Source organism: Neodiprion fabricii, chromosome 1 (assembly GCF_021155785.1).
Source record: "Neodiprion fabricii isolate iyNeoFabr1 chromosome 1, iyNeoFabr1.1, whole genome shotgun sequence".
Classification (NCBI taxonomy): domain Eukaryota; kingdom Metazoa; phylum Arthropoda; class Insecta; order Hymenoptera; family Diprionidae; genus Neodiprion; species Neodiprion fabricii.
The window spans coordinates 29,443,758-29,464,436 of NC_060239.1; the positions used below are offsets into that span (position 1 = coordinate 29,443,758).

Genomic DNA, 20,679 nt, shown 5'->3' on the forward strand with positions numbered 1-20,679 from the left:
AGTTCAAGCAAGATATTGCGGGTCTATAGAAGCGCTCGTCTCCTTTTTTTCCAGTTTTTCCCTTCCAGGTTACATGCGAGTAATTCGATCGAAATATAATATCCGTTAATATAGATTTTTTTTGTAGTGAAGAGAAATTTGTATGGCTGCTTTGATTACACGAGGAAATATTAATTTTAAAATTAATAATTTCCAGATTTTTCGAATCAGCTTTACCATCTTCGTAATTGAAATATAATAATATTCGACGATACGTAAGCTGTGTTATTAAATCGTCTACCAAAAACAAGCTTTAGTGATGTATGTAGTAAACAAGATGAGAACAGAGAAAATAGAACGGTTATTCAATTAAGATATAAGAAAAAAATTTGTCTATTATCGGTGAGTAGTTTAGATTATTCAATGAGTCTGACTTCTGATTGTACTTTTTCAGTTATACCAACGAAACAATAACGAAAAATTTCAACGTATGTTAAAGACTAAATATAATCGGTAAACATCCGGGAGGTTATTTACTTCTTAAATTCACAAACCACTTTATACGAATCGGTCGAAGATTACTTGAAATTGCTAAATATCGTTAAAAACAGTTCGAGAACACGAAGCAAAAATCGCTTGAAAATCGTCTGAAAGATCAGTGTGAAATTTTTTCGAAATCACTAAATATTTCGGTAATTAAAAGCATTTGAAATCGGTTGAAATATCGAGTGAAATTATTGCAATACTTCAATCGTTTGTCACTTGATTTTCAAACGAATAGCTCCTCGATGAAATTTTATAACAATTTGAATTCGACGCCGACGGTCAAAGCCTGCGTCGCGACGACATCACGGCAAAGAAAGAAAGATAGAAAGATCGAGTAATAAAATTCCGATTTCTATTTTTCCGATCGAAGGTTTCGCATGCGATGAACCAGCTGAACTCTATTTGAATACTCACTTGTCCAGTTTGTCTATAAATACTTCGATACATTCTCACAGGCTTTGCTCAGGCTTTCACGATTCTTCCGAATAATAGAAGGTCACAGAGGTGTGAGTGTGTGTGTGTGTGTGTGTGTGTGTGGTCGAAAAAGGCGATTACATAAGACTGTACACGGCAATATACCAAAACCGAAAAAACTTGCTCTCACTAGCGCGAGTAATTCAGCTTGCAGAGTGTGATAATTGATTGCGAAAAATTGGAAATTATATCGTACAAATTGAATAGAAAAGATTGATAAAATTATCGACGAAGATAAGCGGAACAACCGGAGCGATAATCATATTCTCATCTCCCGAACCGAGGTTTAATTTATCGCAAGGACAAAAATGATGGAAAAGATTTTGTATCGAGGACGAAATCGTGAGAGAAGAAATTTATAGAGACTAGACCGAGAGCAACAAAAGCGAAAGTACAAACACCTGATTTCACGTATTATTATACTCTTTACAACCACGATTACAGGCGTATAAATATTACACCGTGTTGTATCTTAAAACGAAGGTTAGAATTAGGTACAGACTAGGCATCTTACATTTCCGATGCTTCGGAAGGATTTAAGCTTACACATTATATATTCCTTATGGAGGAGTTCCTTACACATTATATATATATATACATATTCACAACGTGATACAGACGCGAGGCATCACGCGTCAGGCGATGGTTAAAATGCCAAGTTTACAACCGCGGTTGGGTAAGTCCGAAATTCCAATCGATTCCGCGATCGGAGTTACAAGATTCTCTCGTTAAACGAGCCACGAAGATTACAACATCGTCGCATGATCGGAATCCGAACGCTGCAATATAGTACATGACTGTGTAAGGCTTACTTTTTTGCCGCGAATTTTATAAATGTTCGATTATACGTTTCAAGTATGAATTACCGAGTTATACGGTTTACGTTCGCATTAATAAGTTTCCAAAGTTGCGTCAAGGTGACGAACTTCGATCTCATCGTTCCCGCACGAGTGTAATAACCAGGTATTGTTGGTTAACTTTTTTTTTTTTTTTTGTTCATCCAAGGTAGATATTCTATTTGTATAATATCTTCTTTTTTTTTTTCTTCGAATCGAAAACCGTAAAAGTATAATAATATAAGCGGAATATTACGCACGTAGAGGATATCCTCAAGCCTCGAGGAAAAAAGTCGCGGTTATCTACATCGAGAGAGGAAATGACCGAGCGTAAAGGTGAAATATTTGTCATACCCGAAGCAATAAAAAACAAACAAAAAAAAAGAAAAAAGAAAAAAAAACAAGGAGCGATAAAAATTCGATTCCACAGCGATACTGCCTGCACATACCGGCGCAAAATAGAATAAAATAAACTAATTCCAAGAATAACCGTCGATTTTTTAACACTTTCGAAAACGTGCGTATAACCGTTGACGTTGCTGAAGTAAGCACAGAGTTTGGGAGAACGAAACGCGATACGACGCGCAATCGATACGGTATAATATTGGAAAATGTCCTCAATATCGTGAGAACCTGGCTGTCGGCGCCATTTTATCACCACGTAACCCAAGTTTTTGATTTTAATGGAGGCAAATCGTAATTCTTTTGGTTTCAAATTACTCCTGTCACATAAATTAATTAAACATTATCGATAATACGTTCCTGGTTGCACTAGTTTGATTTGTTTCCTCCACCATACGACGTATTGCAAAGCGACAATCCCAACAATAATATTATAAATAATTGCCGATTAATGATATTAATAAAGATGCACCGTAATCGACGAAGAATCGTTAAATTAAAACCAATGTCAGGGACAAGGCCGTGCATCCATCCTTTACGTCTAACGAATAACGTTACCAGACTGACGCCTACATTCGCACCATATTGGTCGGTTGATATTTCAACGTACGTATATATACGCGTTAAAATCACACATTGGGTATACGTGCAATACACACACAAATGCCACCTGTTTGCGGGAAAGGTGGATGACTTCGAAATCGTATTTAAACCAGAAACGTCGCGAGTCTTCCTCGATCCGAGTACATAACACACGTGGGTTTCTTTACCCAATTGACCAACTGACCAGACAGCCGAGCAGTCTCTGTTATACGCGTTTAAACTTGCAGGAGAGATGAAAAAGGAAGAAACGCTACTCGGTAATATGGCGCCAATAAAAAATTGCCATTTTCTTCTTTTCCTTTTTCTTTTTTGTTTCACTTCTCTCGGTTTTCTTCAGCCCTTTTCTTCTCTCTCACTCTCTTTTAAAACCGCATACGTTCAACTTCGCATAAAACAACTTATGCTAAAGCGCAGAACGAGAGTCGTATAGCGATTGCATAAAACATGAAGGTTGTAATACAAACCAGCTTTGGGATTGTTTCAGGTATTACGATACGTCGAAAAAGTTAATGCACCGCCGAAGATTATAAATCAACGAAAACGGAAACAACCTGCAGCGACGGTGACAAAGAAAATCATCGCTGGAGTGGAAAATCGTTCAATCTTTCTATCTAACCTTTTATCATAATACGACAAATCGATTCGTGCATTTGTACTTAATTATCGATAAGGCAAAACTTGGCAAATTTAAACTATCCCCCGTACAGGCAAACAATGTTTACACACTTTCTAAAATATAATGATACTACAACGGTGATAAAGCGAATATTTACGAGCCAGGTGAAACATTTTTACGAGTTTTTACCCGATTCGTGGATAATAATATACAAATTGGCGTGTCTGTGTTATTCGTATTATGATAGCGTTGTTTATGGAGCATGGAATTCGTTTTTTACTTCGGTGCTAACAATTAATTCAATGTCTTTTCGAATCGCTTATCTATTATAGAACTTGGCAGGTATATGATAATAAAAAAAAAAAAAAAATCCCGAACCTTTATCGTACAATGCATCATAAGATTGAATAATTTTCTCGTATTATTTCCTCTCCCCAACATCGTACCTGTTTTCAAGGATACGCGTTTGTACACGAGGTAGGTTTATACCCATTGCTGAAAGCAGGAGCGATTGCGATTGCGATGCTGGGTGCGTCGAAGCGATATAAGGTGAAGGTAGACAGGCAGGCAGGCAGGCAGGCAGGTAGGTAGGTAGGTTATGATAGGTATGGGTATCTGGTATGTGTACGCGTCAAGAATTTCCAAGGAATGATCTTACCGCAGGCGCGTAAAAGAGGAGGCGAGGTGCCGGCGACGCGCAAACCAGCTGTCGCAATTAATCCTAGATAGAGAGTCTGCATTCCGGCTTGCAACGACGCCGTAAAAGTACACGTACCTATAATAGGTATATTAAACTAGGCTCGTACACCTGCGCCGTATCTTATCCCAAGGACCAACGTTGGACCGAGTTACAGGATGAGGTCGAAGAATAAAGAAGAAGAAGTAGGAAAAAAGAGGCTAGGAAAACATTGCAAGTCAAAAGGTGGAAAATGCGGCGGGTGGGTGGATGGTATGATATACGGTTGCGTCAATTCTGTGTATCGACACGTAACGAACATCGTAAAAAATGCGACCTACGTCTCGTATCGTCTTGTTCAAGCAAGCGAGAAAACAACGACCTTGTCCCGCAACGTATCAACTGCTAGATCGTGCTATACCTACTCCCATGATTATTCCATGGAGTTCGTGCCTGAGCGGAATTTATACCGACCTTCGGATCCAAACTCATTTGAATGTACTCAACTTCTACAGGTATTCGCAATGATTATAAATACACAATGATTATAAGGAAAAAAAGATGCGTTGTAGGTGGAAAAACAAAAGAAAACGAAAGAAACGATCAAGTCAAGACAGCATTGCGGTATGTAATTTTGCTTCGGCACTTTCAAATCTGAAACTTCAACGATTCGACGCAAGCTGGTGGAAAGATTCGAGTCGAAGGAAACGCGTTATACGTAATATATGTATAATACATGCATACAAAGAATCCCTGTGAGATATATGACAAACCATGCGAGAAATAAGATAAATTATCAAGACGTGCTGCATGGATTTGTGTCAAACGTGACAAATCACCGAATCGCATCTTCCCATGCAAAAGCGGTGAATAACTTCGAAGCCCTGCTTTCGAATATCGCGGCTTGTCCCGAATCTTGCCGGGGAGGCATGAGGACGAAGTCGGTAAGGTTACCGTAACTCTGCATGTTTAGGAAAAATCGCTAATTCGCACCTCTGCGACATACCGAAATTTAGTAAACCATTAGCGAAACAAAATATGCGCTCATTCTGAAAAGCCAAACCCCTCGAAAACATCCGAAAATTTTTCAATAATGATTTTCTTCCCTCGTGTATCGTTGCGTTAAAGTTACCAACTTCAGCCTCGTGAGGATGAACGTGTTACACCCTCAGGGTGCATTGTAACTATATAATACGGTATACGATAATTACAAACTACGCGCGTGGATCTAATGGATGACGAGATAGGAATTTCAAAAAAAAAAGAAACAGACAAAAAAAATTGATATAATCATACTTCAAGATCAATATCCACCCTAGCCATCATTTATACTTGTACATACGAGCACTAAAACCGGGCAAAAGTCTCAAGGAAAATTTATACGCGTGTAAAATTCAGAAATTGATTGTTTTTCTTCTTCCAAAGTATGCAGATACACGAATCAAATATCCAAAAATATTAATTTGCTACATCGGAATAGCGAAAGAATTTTTACCGAGTAATAAAAATCAATTCATATCAAGATAATCGAGATACAAGAATAATTTTCCATCAAAAAATTCAATTATAGACGATCTTGTGCTTGTATGCGCCTACTTGCTAATGAGCATACTTTAATATTATCATTCGATATATGAAAGAACCGTTAACGACGACGAGTTGTTTTCGCCGTTCTCCGTCAACAGAATGTTATATTACACGCACAGTTTATTAATTTTCAAATGTTCCGGTAACTATGGGCGCGGTTTTAAAAATCTACCGCATATAACGCCAGGCGAGTATCTATACTGTAGTACTATATCACGCGTAGTGTAGACAATGTAAATAATTGACATCGCGTAGCGAGATGGGTACATGTGGAAACTTAAACTTCGGCGTGCGAGTTGCGTACGCGAATGAGGTCGTATGCCTGCCCGATACACGGCACATTCACACAACCTACGTCATAGGTAAATACCAAAAAAAGATACGTGACGATACATGCCTGCAGGTTACCACGTGTAATACCGCGATGATACGCGTTCGTAACCTCAAGTCAATCGAGAAAATCGTAAATATGTAACAATATGTGTAACCGAATTTTGGAAAACTACGTATGCAGGTACCCACATAGAAATCGATGTGAGAAACGTTCGAGGACGACGACGGAATGTGCAGAAGAGTTTACACGCAACGAGATTGCTCTTCCTTATCTTTTAAGCAAACAATCCGGTCCCCCCCTCACCTACTTACCTACACCCGTATGTACATACATTGTACATGCACGTACACGTGCCTATATGTGTACATATTTATATACTTTATATAGAGATATGAGGACAGTTTGAAAGGCCTGTAGAGCGGGCGTGGGCATTTACGGTTCAAGTTTCACGCCAAGAAAAATCCAGTTCATTTAAAAATTCGTGGGAGAACCGGAACTCGTGTAGTATTGCATAAAACGCGACTTGTTTCGTGTAACAATAAAACATGTTACGACGATTTAATTTTTACCTGGTCGAAAAATTGACACGTATAATAAAACATGAATTGTAGAAAAATTTCCGTGTCAAAATGACTTGTATCGGAGTTTTGATTGTTATTAATCGAACATAGAAACAATGCGTACGTACATAACGTATTTCAGATGCGCGCGCGTGCACAAGAAACACTTGGGAAAGAATAGGAACACTAAAATTGTATGTAATCTATACGAATCCTGTTAATGAAGTAGAATTAACAACGGAAATAATGAGTGCGGAAAGAGGAAAAGAAAATTTGTACAAAGCATACCTGCTAAATATTGCGAGAGAAACATTCGCAGCAAAGCAAGCGTATAAAATAGCAGCAGCTGTTGTAAGAGTAACCCACATTTTATGCAAATCTTGAAGCAGCATGTTACCATCCACGTGGCAATGCCTTGCTCGTTGAATAAAGAACGAGGATCACACCCACCGTCGCAACGTATACGTTTAACAGATACCGTGCACCTGCAGCTTCTGCAAATATTTCTCTACGTATGCATATATGTATAAGTACATATACACGCTGAAACTACGTTGCAGGTTGACGTCCAAAGGCATTTAACACTTCGCAAAATAAAGCTAATATGTACCTATACGCAAAAATATCGCAAGCGAGTTAGTCGCTTTTATTTTTCATCCGATTCGGTAAAATTTAAAAATAACATTCAGTCTTTCGAAGATTAATAAAATTCACAGACAGTGTCGATAGTGGCGATGAAAACTTGACGAGAGGAAGTCGGCAAAGGAAAAAAGAAAAGAAAATAGTGCAACGCAAGGGATAATTTTGGAATCCTATAACACCGTGAATAAATATTAATAAAATTGGACATTCTTCGAAGTGAGATTTAGTGTCTACGATACTAATGCCTGCGTTAAATTGCTCATAAGAAAAAATTAAAATAAAGTTCTACGACCGTTACACGTACAAACATCCACATTATACGTGAACCTATTTCGCCTGTAACACGCAGTCGTATACATAAAAAATACTAACAATAAGAAGTTTATACGATGAACCCGATTCCTTGCATCGAGACGTAAATCGATTTCCTACCAATTCTCGAGGGTCAATTCAACCCTTGAGAGAGACCATGTCCGCTGCCAATCACGCAGTTAATGTGACGCGGGCCCTCTATAAGATTGTAAATGGATAACTTTATACGAGCAAATGACGATGACGAGAAAAATGATCAAATTTAGGATCGTTCGGCACGTCAAAATGTCGGTGCGGCTCATTCGATTCGAGAGCGAGAGATTCCTGCACGCGTAAATTTATCGAGTTGAAGTTAGTAACGTTGTCGCAACAATTCATACCGAGGTTAAATTCGTTACATCGCAATATTGGAATTATTTGGCGAATTCGGTGAACCGTGTAATGTGGCAAAAAACATACGTTTAAAAATCTTTGTTCCTCTAAGGTCACGGCGGAAAGAAGAGAACGATCATTTTTTCCCCCGAATATTTCGTCACGATAACGTCGGCGTGACTTCGGGTGCATGCCCGAGATTCCAAGGCATCAAAAACGGCGCACGGTGTCCTCGTCGAGTTTCTCTAGCTAATGTTTACAGTCGCGGGGACAAGTTGAAAAGTTTTGTGATGGCAACCGCGTCGCCGGGAACGGTAACCTCGGCAACGGTTTGTTGTGCGCCCTCGAAAAGCACCCTCCTCTCCCAGCAGAGCTAGCTACCAAGCAGTCCAAGGGTTGACTCTCCTCTCACTCCCTCACACTCGCTAATAACCACAAACACACACGCGCGAATAATACACGAATAAAAAGCCGAGGCTCGCACGTTGTTAACAGAGTGAATATATTCACATGCGTACATATGTGGCATGCATTATGTAGCGTAGAAAACATGCGGCAGTATCGTCAACCCGCAAATTAACCCGCGGTGCATTTAATTCTGCACATACATACATATGTATACACACGCGTACGTGTTATATTCACAGAATGTTCACTCGTCGTATAAATGGTTAAAAGTACCATTGGTTTATTTAATTTTTCACATTTTCGCCGGCAACTCGACCCAATTCTCTGACCATATAACTTCGTTCGAGTTCGTTTGACAAATAATCAACACGAATCGATGATTACCAACGAGCCAATCAAAGGGACGTAATATTGTTACGGTGCAAGCGTGATATCGATGATACGACTATTGCAACAAGGCGTGTAGTGCGTAAGCCGATGTGTAACGAGGTACCCTTTATACGGCCTGCAGGGGGGTTGAATTTAAAAAAAAAAGCTGAAACAAAGGGCGATTAAACGTGCCGAAGTCAGGCCGGCGACATTAGACCGATGACCCATCAACGATATTGGCACCATTAGCATCAAATTATTATAGAATTTTACTCAGCGCGTCGCACTTCCGCCTCTCCCTCCCTCCCAACCACCTTCCATTGTCAGTTCGCGTTAGACCACATCATCGGTGATATCTGACAATCGTGTCCACTTACCGACCCGACACGCGTCTACCTCGCGTGAAAATAGAAACCCGGTTATACGGCCGAACGGAAAAGCAGATACGAAAATATGATACGAGTGTGTTCGAAATTGCAGGACATTTCATTGCCTGTTTATAATATGGCAAAAGGAAGATGATTGTGAATGGAATTGTGCTCAATTCCAGTTTCACGAAAATGGCTATCGCACACTTGTACCTACCCGGGTCTATCAATGCCAGCAGCTTCGTTCGCGGTAGATTGAAACATATAATCCACCCTTTACATGAGTACGCACGCAACTCGCTGGGTAGCTTGAATAATTGAAATGGATTTCAATCATTACGAGAATAAGGGGTGAAGAAGTGAAATCGGTAACGTAGGAAACTTCCAGTATCCTCGAGTTTGTACGAAGAGCAGCTGTCGCTTGTTATTTTCAACAGCCGTAAAGTAGTGTCAAATATTCAATTTATCTTTATCAATCGACAGTCAGGTTCTTGTTTTTCTCTCAGATAATTCCTCGTTCTTATTAGCCATGAAATACGGCTCACTCGTAACGTGCAAAGCGAATTTTTGAAACAATAATTAACCAGGAAATCGGCAAAAGCTTTCGCATCCGGATGAACAAATTACCCGCGAGTGTAATTATAAACGGTTTTATGAAGCTACTGATAAAAATTTACATATTTTTAATGTTAAACGTACGGTATAGAAGCGCTGAGAGTTTATCGTAAATACAAATATCGAGTACCTAATCGTAAAACCTATCGAGTAAAAAATCAACAAACTATTTTGTTTAAAAAGAATAAATACCACTTATCATTGATTATTCAAGAAATCTCGACGATCCATTATATGTAAACATATTTTCTTATCCTCCCTGAAGCGTAAATTCCAAAGTCAGTTGCGAGTATTCCGTCATCGCTAATTACGAAGTAATTGTAAGTTCGTCTATTAAACATCTACATATACGGATAGAATGTTTATCCGTCAATTAACGTGCTCGCATTACCAAATAAATGCATAACATGAACGATGCAAAACTCATGCAACATATAACGGAGATAAACAATTTATATAATTGAAAACGAGGAACGAGAACTGCGTGGAAAGCTCAAGTTGAACAGGGTGGCTGGCTGTACCTGCGTGTCTACTAATTGCTTGCGAAAGTCTATAACGTTGTTACGAAATGCTACGCGCACTTCTTTATCTGACGCACGTGCGCAGCCTGGCAGGTATAACAGATACGAAAATTCGCAGGTAACCATAATAATTAATAGTCAAGGTGAAGAAGGAGAAAAAAAAAATAAAGAAAAAAAAAGATACAGAGCCGAAGCGAGACGGATAATTAATATATAACACGCGGAGAGCAGCAACCCGTTTGGTAATAAATTCCACATAACATGCGAACTTGTTTCTTACACACAGTTATGCACTTTCATTTATTATCATTTTATATTACATGTAAATATATATATATATATATATATATTTTTTACCCTTTAGGTGTAATTACAGTGCAAATTAATTGCAAAACCACCAAGCAAACGCAGAATTGGATATTCACGAGCAACATTCATCTTTAGCTTTTCTTTTCATTTTAAATTCTTTTTACTAAAAATAAGCTATACATAATATATACGGTGTTCGAGTTTATTTTTCGAGTGTGAACAACGCTTAACGATTCCTCGACAAAATGCGAATAGATAATAGCGTGCAATTCGATTAAATTTATACATCGACAATTCTGTAACAATTCTCGAACGCTTTTTAATTCTATGTAGATCTCTGTGTGGGCGAAATATCGAATGAATTAGTTACGTAGGCTGTAGCTCATTAAGAATGTAAGTCAAGGTGAGTCGATAATTGATTAATCGAAAGAACGAAGGAGAAAAAAGAAGGAACGTAAAGATACGCATTGCGTTCCGTCAGAGTCAATATGATCGTATAATAATCAATCATCTTCGGATTGCTGCAACGTATCGAAGAGAGAGCAATATTTAATTTCGTAGTATGACGTTATACCTGCTCAAGAACTAACTCAACAAACTATTAGCCGCTAATCTTTTCAATACGACAAGCATCGTGCACATTTTTTACTTTTTACGTATTTATTTTAAAATGAATTTCATCGTCTTCGTTCCAGCTATATACTAAAAGTTTTATAAAAAAACATAACCGGAGTCAAAGATACCGGATATTCAATTAATTAATGTATAACCAGTCAGATCGAAGGAGCCATATTTTTCTGCATAATTTATAACCGTAAGCAACAATATATATGACAAACGTTTATAATTGTTCAGGCTGTAAATAAATTGGAATTCCAGTAATAAAATTTGGGTGAAATATTTTTTGTTGTACATGCGAAAATAAGTATCCCGAATGCACGCGTTTAAAGATTCGTCCCGGTATAAACATAATTACTCGACGGATAGAAGACTTTTGAAAAAAAAAGAGGTTCGGTATTTTTTGTCACCGGTTTTTTGCACCCAAGTTCTTAATAACGAACAACTTATTCAAGACGCAACATCTCCGCTGTGATCATACACCACTCGACAGATGACAGAATTGCGTTGAAATTGTTCATCCACGACATTTAGCTGCATGTGTATAATTTTAATATTCACGCGTTGCGGGATAACGAAATTCTATGAACGACGGTGTAAAATAATTGTCAATAATTTTTGCACGCCGCCCGTGAAATTACTCGTACTTAACCGCAGGCCACGGAGGTAAGATTCCAAGCGTGTATTCCCGCATATCGGTGTACCTGAAGCCACACACCGGCGTACCAGCAGCCAACTTACGACTGGGCCTGAATGAAAGGAAAAGTCGTTCCGTGTCCTCGACCCTGGCGCAAAGATTCCACTTGCGACTAGCGATCGGGATTGATAAAGAGTATCGAGAGTCACGTGACTTTGTACTCTCCAATTCCCTTTCACACGAGCAACGAGACAAAGACTCCGTACTCCAAGTTCGCTACTCTTGAACCAGGGCTGCTCAACCTCCGACGAATTTGGGCTTGTTTCCTCGGGGCGGAAATTGTCTTCGAAAATTGGAATATTATTCAACGTGGTGGCCAGTAAAAACAGTTAAGAAAACTCCCCAACTTTTCCCGACCGAATTCAGACTTCTTCCCTGACTAAAATGCTAAGTAATAGCGCCAATAAAAGTAACTAATTAACAGAGCTACGAATTGATCGGTATTTAAAAATATGGTCACAATCTATTTAATGGTGACGGTAAGTAATTTTATTCTGTAATTGAGTGCAGAAATATTTTTGTAATATTACTTTGTTACATAAACTACGGCGATTATTTTCTGACTTATTTTTACCCCAACCAATTGAAAAATTCCGACTTTTTCCTAGTTTTCAGATTTTCCCTGATGAGTGGGCGCCATGTTTAACACGGAAATTTTATGATAAACAACCGGATATCCTTCGTCGTACGAATAAATCTGCAAGTTCTTGTTGTCCGTTACATTTATTCCGGGGTAACGCGTCAAGAGCGGGTCAAAAGATCCTTACATGCCTGTTATTGATGTATAGTATTGTTCTTCGCATTGACACATATTATTGCACGCATGCGGCTGCTGTATGTGAGAAAAAGAGAGAGAGAGAGAGAGCCAGCGGAATTCTTGCGCGTGTACAGAAATATATTCGAGTGCAGGGAAGAGCTGTGGCGGAACGTGAGAAAGGTGTGATGTTCATAATTGAAATTTCCATTGAGACGGGGTCGTTCCAGCCTATCCGAAGTCTCGAGGATTCGTCCAATATTACGAACCTCGAGCGCCGCGGACAAGAAAGCCAGATGCGAAAGCGTCGCGTAGAATTTCTTATCAGCAGTGATAAGTTATAAATATTGCCGAGCCCACGACCCGGTCGAGACTGGGAAAAACACACGTATATACAAAAACGTTGATTAGCACAAATTTGAGATATACAGATCGCTGTTGATCGTAAACAAAATCGGCGGTATGACCGGGTGAAGAAAAATGAGACGCGACTTGTCGAAGAGTCTGGATAATTCACCGAGTCGCGCATGATGCCTGCAGTGATAACGCGTGTGTTAGGTCACGTGATGGATACATAGTTCGGATAAAGTCCGAGGGAACCATTTGTACAAATGAAAGCCTACCGGAATAGACTGGCCGAAACGAAATCTACTTGTCTTTGAGTTATTGATTGCAGAATCGAATTCCCAATTAATTCTTACCACAGTCCGGACCGGCGGCGCGATTATTGTTTAAACAATTTCCGAACAAGTTTCGAAGGCGTGATGATAAAACGCACCACGGTGAGCAAAACACCTGCCCAGGCAGAGGTGGAATTTACGTTCCGCGTCGATGCCCATCGATCAAAACGCGTGTACAAGACGCAGACTTTACGCCGAAACTATCGAATGCGGTTTAGAGAGGTGTGGAGAAAAAAAGATCGACCCGGGTTTCGGAGCCTTGAGAAAACGGGCGTGACGCAATGACGATGCTCGAGGTCTACGAACGAGTATAATGCATAAATTCCATTAAACAGAGGGTGACGGGGAGAAAAATTAACGAATGAATGAAAAAATCATTAGCAGGCGGAATTCGATCGGCAGGTTGAAGGTGGGTGCGATAGACTTTTCTCCGGACCTTCGTGAAGCAGAATATCGAACAGAGAATATTTTCTCCAAGTAACGAAACACGCCGCCTGCAGCTGATAACACGATGAGTAATGATTCGGGCCGAGCAAACGGGGCGACGAGCTTCTTGTACAGGCTACAAAAAGTTGAACCGGCCATTGTTGTTTGGTGTGCACGAACAGAATCGTCATTCGAAATTCAAACGCATTCCGATCAGCAAATTTCGTCTAGCTCGTGACTCGGGCCGGTGAGTGGGATGAACTTGATCCTGACGTAATTCGTCGTGACAAATGAAAAGCGACAGGACCAGGCGAGGAATCTGTGACGAGGCGATAACGCGAGCAGGATTTCGTGGTTGGCTTGACCACGCGCACGAAAGAGGGCTAACTACGCGCCAGCCGAATCTAACCCCAAACATCCTCGATTTACCCGGGTTTTAACGGGGTTTCGACGAGCGGCGTGCGCTCGCAAATCGAACGAGAGTAATTTTTAACATAGTTTAATATTTACCTTGCGCTTGGACAGCCGGGGAATCAATAAACCGGATCAATTTTTCACTCACACACGAACGTCGGCAATCTTGGCACAATGGCGAGCCGCAAATGCGGCACGAAACTCGAGCTCCTGGTGTCGACATCTACCGAGCGGCGCCTCAACCTTCGTGGGTATTTCGTGGGGCGAACGAAGCGAGCCTCTCATTGGCTGACGCCCACCCCGCTCTGGCAAATCAGCTTAGCTTGACCGCGAAAAATATTACGATACTCGAGGCCACGGTTCTCCGCGATAATTCGCTTGGCACGCACAAGTCCATCGACGAGTGTACTTAGATGATTATTTACCCGCCGAGCGCGCTCGAACGGTTTCGATAGACCGAGGCCTTTCCTGGAATTGAACCCCGAGAACACTCGTCGCGAGGCTTGGTCGTCAGGAGTGAGAATAAACGCAGCCTTGACGCCAGTCGCATCCCTTGCGCCATCTGCCGGTGACAATGGATAATGAAGCGCTCACCGACTCATATGAAAATATTTCGAGGGAATTGAAAAATCGTATGGAAATTCTCAAGAGGAAATGTGTCACAGGTATTAGATATCGTACCGCAGTTGGGGTAAAAAAATAATCTTCGCAGATCTACGGGATGAATGAGATGTGTCGCAAAAATTTTCTAAGATTTGTTGTATTTCTATTTTCATAAATACCCAGCTATAATCTCTCGAAAAATGCTTCACCTCACGCTGCTTCTTGTTATTGCACAATTCTAGTCGTTGAAAGAACGTGCTTGCCGTAGATATTTAATTCTTATTGTAGAACGGAAATAAAAGAACACGATTCTGTGTGTGCAGAGCAGGAAAAGTTGTCGAGAAAAGTGCTGGTGATATCCCGGCTTGAAAAAGATATGATCGAAACAGAAGATGAATTATCGCGGTATAAATCGAACACAGAAAAAACTCGGGAGAAATGGAAAAACGTAGAAGTCGAGGTGGATAAATTAAAATGGATGCAGGAGAAGGCGTCGATAGTTCTGGACAGTAACCGTAAAATGAATGAGATTCAATCAAAGACGGTGGAAGGTATCAGGCGGAACTACACGAACTTAACTAGGTCTGCTTTCAAGACTGTTCGACAGGAAACTGCGAGGGAAATGATAAATAACGAGATAAACAATCTGGCCGATAGTAAGAAGAAACTTGAGAGCAAGCTGCGCTTGCTTCGCGAGGCAAATGATGAAAATAAAAATAGTTTTGCTAAAGCCAGCATGGAGTTGGAGAGAGCAAAAGTAAATCATCAGGCCCTATACATCTGCGTATTATTTACAGTTCTGCACAATTATTGATATGTATAATTTATAACAATACAATGCATCCCCAGTCTCCTGATGATGGAAGTAATTTCTCAACATTTACAGGAACGAGCTGTTACAGTTACTCGGCTTCAACAGAAGCTCCAGGAATCAGAAACCTGCAAATTGAACGCAGTGAAGAAATTAAATACTTTAAAGTCTCTATAGATTTAGTAAAGAATGTGCAGAACAGTTGAATAGAGTATCATTTGTGTCCGTTGCAAAAGTTGTCGTTTAACAAATCATAATAAAGTACATCTGTCACATAAATTACACTGATTTTTGGTATGTATCATTATCATTACGTACAGATAATTTTTTTAATTCAAATTCATCACAGAAATTCGCCTTAATAAACGAAACTTGACTGCCGCAGCATAAAAAAATATTTATACACGATACGTGGCTTAGTTGAAATTGTTTTTTTTTTTATTGAATTGAATCAACGTCATTATATACATATTTACATTTAGAATCAGTCAAATTCCCCTTCAAAATGGGAAACAAAACAAAACAGACAACTAATTTAATTTGTCCCTAATTATGCGTTTGAAATAAACGCTCAAAGTAAACAAATGTTAAATTCATCCCTGTTTAAAGTGTGACAATTAAAGCTAGTTTTAAAAACTTTGAATTTTCATGAGCCAAACGACTCACTATGTACAATTCCATACATCGTTTATTCACTCATTGTCAAACAAGAAGCAAATAACGAATATCTTCACGGCTTTAAGCACTCATCTTCTTAATATCACCTTCAAGATGCCGAGCTGCCCTTTCGAATTCAGATCGTACATATTTATGCTGCTCTAACAAACAATCCGCTTTTGCGTTGACTGTACTGGCAGCTTTTCTGCCTTTGGAAACTTGCTGCGCCAGCTTCTTGTTCTCTGCCTCCATCGTCGTCACATACTCTTCAAGTTTTTCCGAGTGTTGTTTGATTTTCTCCGCATCCAAAGATCGCAAATGCTCCATTACATTCCCAGGGGGTCTCCTAAATTATTAAAAGGTGCTAATTAGAGCAATTTCGAATTCACTAAAAAAATACATGCTGTTTAGTTTAGTCTCACGAGTGTAACAGTAACAATAGATCCACGTTCTTTACAGTCATTCATAGAGTTCTTCTCCAATCACTTTTTTGCTTACTTCAGATGCTGTATCAACATCCATCAAATTAATGCATGTTCATCATGCCCTGTGGGATTGAAAATGCATCTTAATACCGAAGTAAAAATTCATACCATGCTACGTGGTCACGCGGAGTGTCAGTTTCGTCAATTATTCGCTTCAGAACGTTGAATTTCTCGATCAAATCGTCCTCCGCGATAAATTCATCTATACGAGTAACCATGTTCTCGTACAATGTGTCTACCATCAAAGTGTACAGCTGTTGAGACAGTTTTCGCTTTTGTTTCAAAACGGTCCAGCTATTCCAGAATTCATCTGCGCTGGAAGAAGCAAATCGTGAAATAGTGCGTATACCTTAATCTTGACGAATAACTGAAAAACAAACTACCCAAAAATAATGTAGTAGTACTGTATGAATTCTATTAATATCAAGGAACACTTAACCGGATCGGAGATTTACGGAAAATTTGGTAAATCGCTAAGGAAGCGTATTATAAAAAATGACGGTCCATGGCACGAGGGAAAAAGAAATTCAAAGAAATTACTGATTGTACGGCTAAATGTTTAGACTTGCGGCACTTCCACGAACTGATTCATGGACACCCATCGGACACGCTTGTTACGAGTAGACGCGTGTGCTGCGTGAGAGTATAAAGTGCACAGGTTGGGCGTTTTGTAACATTAGATGGCTGGAATGCCTATCTGCTCGGCGTTCCGCTAAACAAATTACATCATGCATCATTGCAGGTCCATAGAACGAATAACCGCCGGTATAGATCTGAAGCACCTTTAAATTCTCTGCGTAAGAAGAACGAACTGTTTGATTATACCTAATTTATCAGTGTTGCAAAAATTAGCAAATTCGCGAATATTAATCGGCGGTGAGATTGTCTTTAAATTGAAAAAGGAATTGTCGGTGAATTCGTGCAAGCATCCGCATCGCAAAAAGACGGAAATCGCAACGTTTGTCCCTCGCAGACGGCGTAGTTCGTACAACTTTAGAGAGCCTTGGCTTACATTCTGGGACTGAGCACGAATAGTGGGGAAGAGATTATTCAATGTTGGTCATCAAAGGACACAATATGCCGGTGGGCAAGCTCGACGTACGAATAGCGTGTAATTGAATAAATGCTAAAAGTGGCCGTGTGTTGCGGAGTGGGTATCTACCCACCGATGGAAACGCGCCGATCCATTATAACCACGTTACGGAAGACGTTTCGCGGTGTTGCGCAACGGCCGGCTTCCCCGTCGCTTTTTCATCTCTCCTTTTTTCCCCCCATTATTCCCTTCGTTCCGATGACAATATCAACGATCCGGGCGGCACGCGAAACTTTCGAGCGTTGGAGAATCAGCTCGTGATAGAATTCGTCAGAACTCCGAGCCCGCACATCTTCGGAGGATTTTAGCCGAGACAAAAGGAGGCGATCACAAAACAGCCGACGAACCGCCCGACGTTCGACCTTCGAATCGCCGAGCGGGTATTCGCCAGGTCAAAAAAAGAGAGACGGCGCGGTAATTTCCGCAATTTTGGAAGGACACGCGATGCGAAGAGCGTTCGAAAGCCGTAAACCGTGTCCCACCGTTAAAACGGTCGGAAGCCCTGAGCGGTAATTACGACACGCCTCGAGAATTTCGAGCGGTGAAACAAATTCCGTAAGTATCGACAAGCGGGCCGTTCCTTGGCTGCGAAATTGGAGTCATCCCAATTGCCGGGATTGAATTAATACAACCACGTGGCGAACAACGAGCAGTGATGCGAAATTATTATGTTCCCGGGCTATCAGGAAGGGGAAAATACGAAGCCGGTCGGCAAACGGCTCAACCGACGCGTTGAATAATCGGTCGAAAAATTCTCGGTATACCATTCTCGGGTTGAACCACTGCGTCGTCCGCATCTGACCTACTCTATAGACGTGAATGTAGGTATAAGCCGTAGCGCCAGACGTCCACAACGAGAGGGGAACCAGGCGCTAGTTCGGGCGGCGTAACTTTATCGCATGGGATCGAATTTTTCTTTGTCCGAAATGCGAACAAAGAGGGGACCCACGCGGCTCCTCGGAGGCTGGGTCGCAGGATGGGACGAAGGCCCGCTGGCGTGCCAACCAGTTTTTGAATTTCACGGAATAACGCTCGGAACTCGGAGAGTGAGAGAGAGAGAGAGAAAGAGAGTGAGCTTTGCACGGGCAATTAAACACAGATTTATGCAAATTATCGACAGTCGCACGATGTGTTTCGATCTCTACTTCGTGCCGTTCTTCTTCTCCCTCTCGGCAATGAGATTCTTCGGTGTTGCAACGAGCACCGCAATCAGGCCGGGACGGGTGCAATCTGAATCTAAAACGACAAATTTGCACCAATCCTGACCGAACAGCACGTGTCGTATATCTTCTCTTTCCTGTTGCTTTTTTTTCACACACGTTGACGAAAATTTTCGGCAAATATTGGGCGATCAAAACGGATTGAGAAACAGATTAACTGGCGATTTACTCTATTTGTAGTCAGGTGTTGACCGCGAGTGTTTGTTCAACTATCGGCATTGTTTGGCCATTTGGTAAAATATTCAAGTACAACGCAACTGGGGGGTCTGAACGTAACGAAATATACACACATGAATATGCATGCGCGCAAACACAATCGATAATTCGTATTAGACGATTGTTCGAGTAGAAAAGAGAAAAAATTGTAGAATTGTTCGAGTTGAAAAAAAAAAGAAAGAAAAATTGGATCAGAATTTTTGAAAAAAGAAAAATGAGGGACAGATGTTGTGTAAACACCACGTATATAAGCGAGAAGGCAGAAATATCTGTTACTCGCTGGATATGGTTATTTTTGATTAATCAATTGGGCTGTTTTCTAACACCGTGCACGTGAGAGGCAATTTACGAGATAGAAGAACGTTGGACCGATCGAGGATCGAGACGAAGCGAAACCAACGAGCCGAGAGCGAGGGTAACGGATTATACCTGGTTTCTCAGGATTCGTCAACGTTGAAGGCGGCGGATCGTCGGCAACTGTTAGTTAATAAATAGACAGTTATTCCGTGAGTCGGGTCGGCCACGTGAACGGGTTACGACGATACATTAGTATGCAAGACGCGGAGGCCAATGACATCGAGTGACACCGTCCGTGATTCAAGATCTCAGATTCAATATTCATTATTCAATATTCGAGGGACAAGATTTACGGATCCGTGTTTCTCTTATTCGCCGGATCGAGATGCCCGATAACGGCTGCCTGAGTTATTACGGACAAATGCCGTCGAAGCGTCAAGCGTGTGATGGGAAGCGAAGAAAAGCGATTTCCTTACCTCACGGACTCCGCGATGTCACGGAATATTCTCGAAATCGCTGCCCGGAAGAGCAGCAAGTCCTTAGGGCAGTTCGCCGCCGTAATAGAACCCTCCTCGACCATTCTGCGCGTAAACTGGTCGAAATACAAACTGCAACTGGAACGAACCGGACTCTGCCGAACGCCGGCAGCGAATCCTTTGTTGACAACAAAAGCACGTTATAACGGTTCGCCGCCGAAACAGTTGCGGCAGCCGGTGGCGCCCTCTGGGTTGTGAAGTTGGCGCTGATTGTCAGCTCCGTTGAACGCGGCGAATGAACGCAGCCCTCGCAATTTGAATGATGCTAGACGCGGGGAATATTTGAACATTCACAGTTTGCTATCACTGTAATATTATCGTATTGCCAGATACTTACATTTCAGGCTATACATGCAAAGAATAAAAACATATTATCTGCTTTGTCAATTTATATCTAGCGTTTAATGTTCTACCTAATTGATAAGCTACTCTGGTGAGAATTACGTGACTCGGAGCTGCAAGTTCTTATATTTGAAGATTGTTTATTTTCTAACGAATATTTCAGATTTAAAACCGAAATCTCGCTCTTTGCTTTTCTCGTTTCTAGGCTTGTTAAACATTAATACGCACTGAAATTTTGTTTGACAGTTACAATAGTAACTGAGCGATGATAATTATTATCGAAGATTGGATTTTTATTCGA

General features: G+C 40.8%; 3 protein-coding genes across 4 annotated transcripts in view; 1 reads left to right on the forward strand and 2 right to left on the reverse strand.

The window, feature by feature from the left end:
• The window catches only part of LOC124187987 (heterogeneous nuclear ribonucleoprotein K homolog), a 102,758-nt gene extending 88,410 nt beyond the window's left edge, over nt 1-14,348 (reverse strand). For both annotated transcript variants that reach the window (XM_046580215.1, XM_046580213.1), the window contains exon 1: nt 14,215-14,348. The gene's annotated coding sequence lies outside the window, so the exon portion shown is untranslated. The remainder of the gene's footprint in view (nt 1-14,214) is intronic.
• A 97-nt stretch (nt 14,349-14,445) lies between these two features.
• On the forward strand, nt 14,446-15,775 carry LOC124187990. Its single transcript, XM_046580222.1, has 3 exons — nt 14,446-14,783; nt 15,045-15,478; nt 15,608-15,775. Exons 1-3 carry the CDS (start codon nt 14,693-14,695, stop codon nt 15,707-15,709), a joined length of 627 nt encoding a protein of 208 aa, XP_046436178.1. The 5' UTR covers nt 14,446-14,692; the 3' UTR covers nt 15,710-15,775.
• Nucleotides 15,776-15,975: 200 nt separating this feature from the next.
• LOC124182896 (polyamine-modulated factor 1-like) lies at nt 15,976-20,187 on the reverse strand. Its single transcript, XM_046570691.1, has 3 exons — nt 19,977-20,187; nt 16,783-16,989; nt 15,976-16,535 (listed from the first exon to the last, which is right to left on the reverse strand). The coding sequence occupies exons 1-3, from the start codon at nt 20,078-20,080 to the stop codon at nt 16,271-16,273; spliced, it is 576 nt and encodes a 191-aa protein (XP_046426647.1). The 5' UTR covers nt 20,081-20,187; the 3' UTR covers nt 15,976-16,270.
• Between the last annotated feature and the right edge of the window lie 492 nt (nt 20,188-20,679).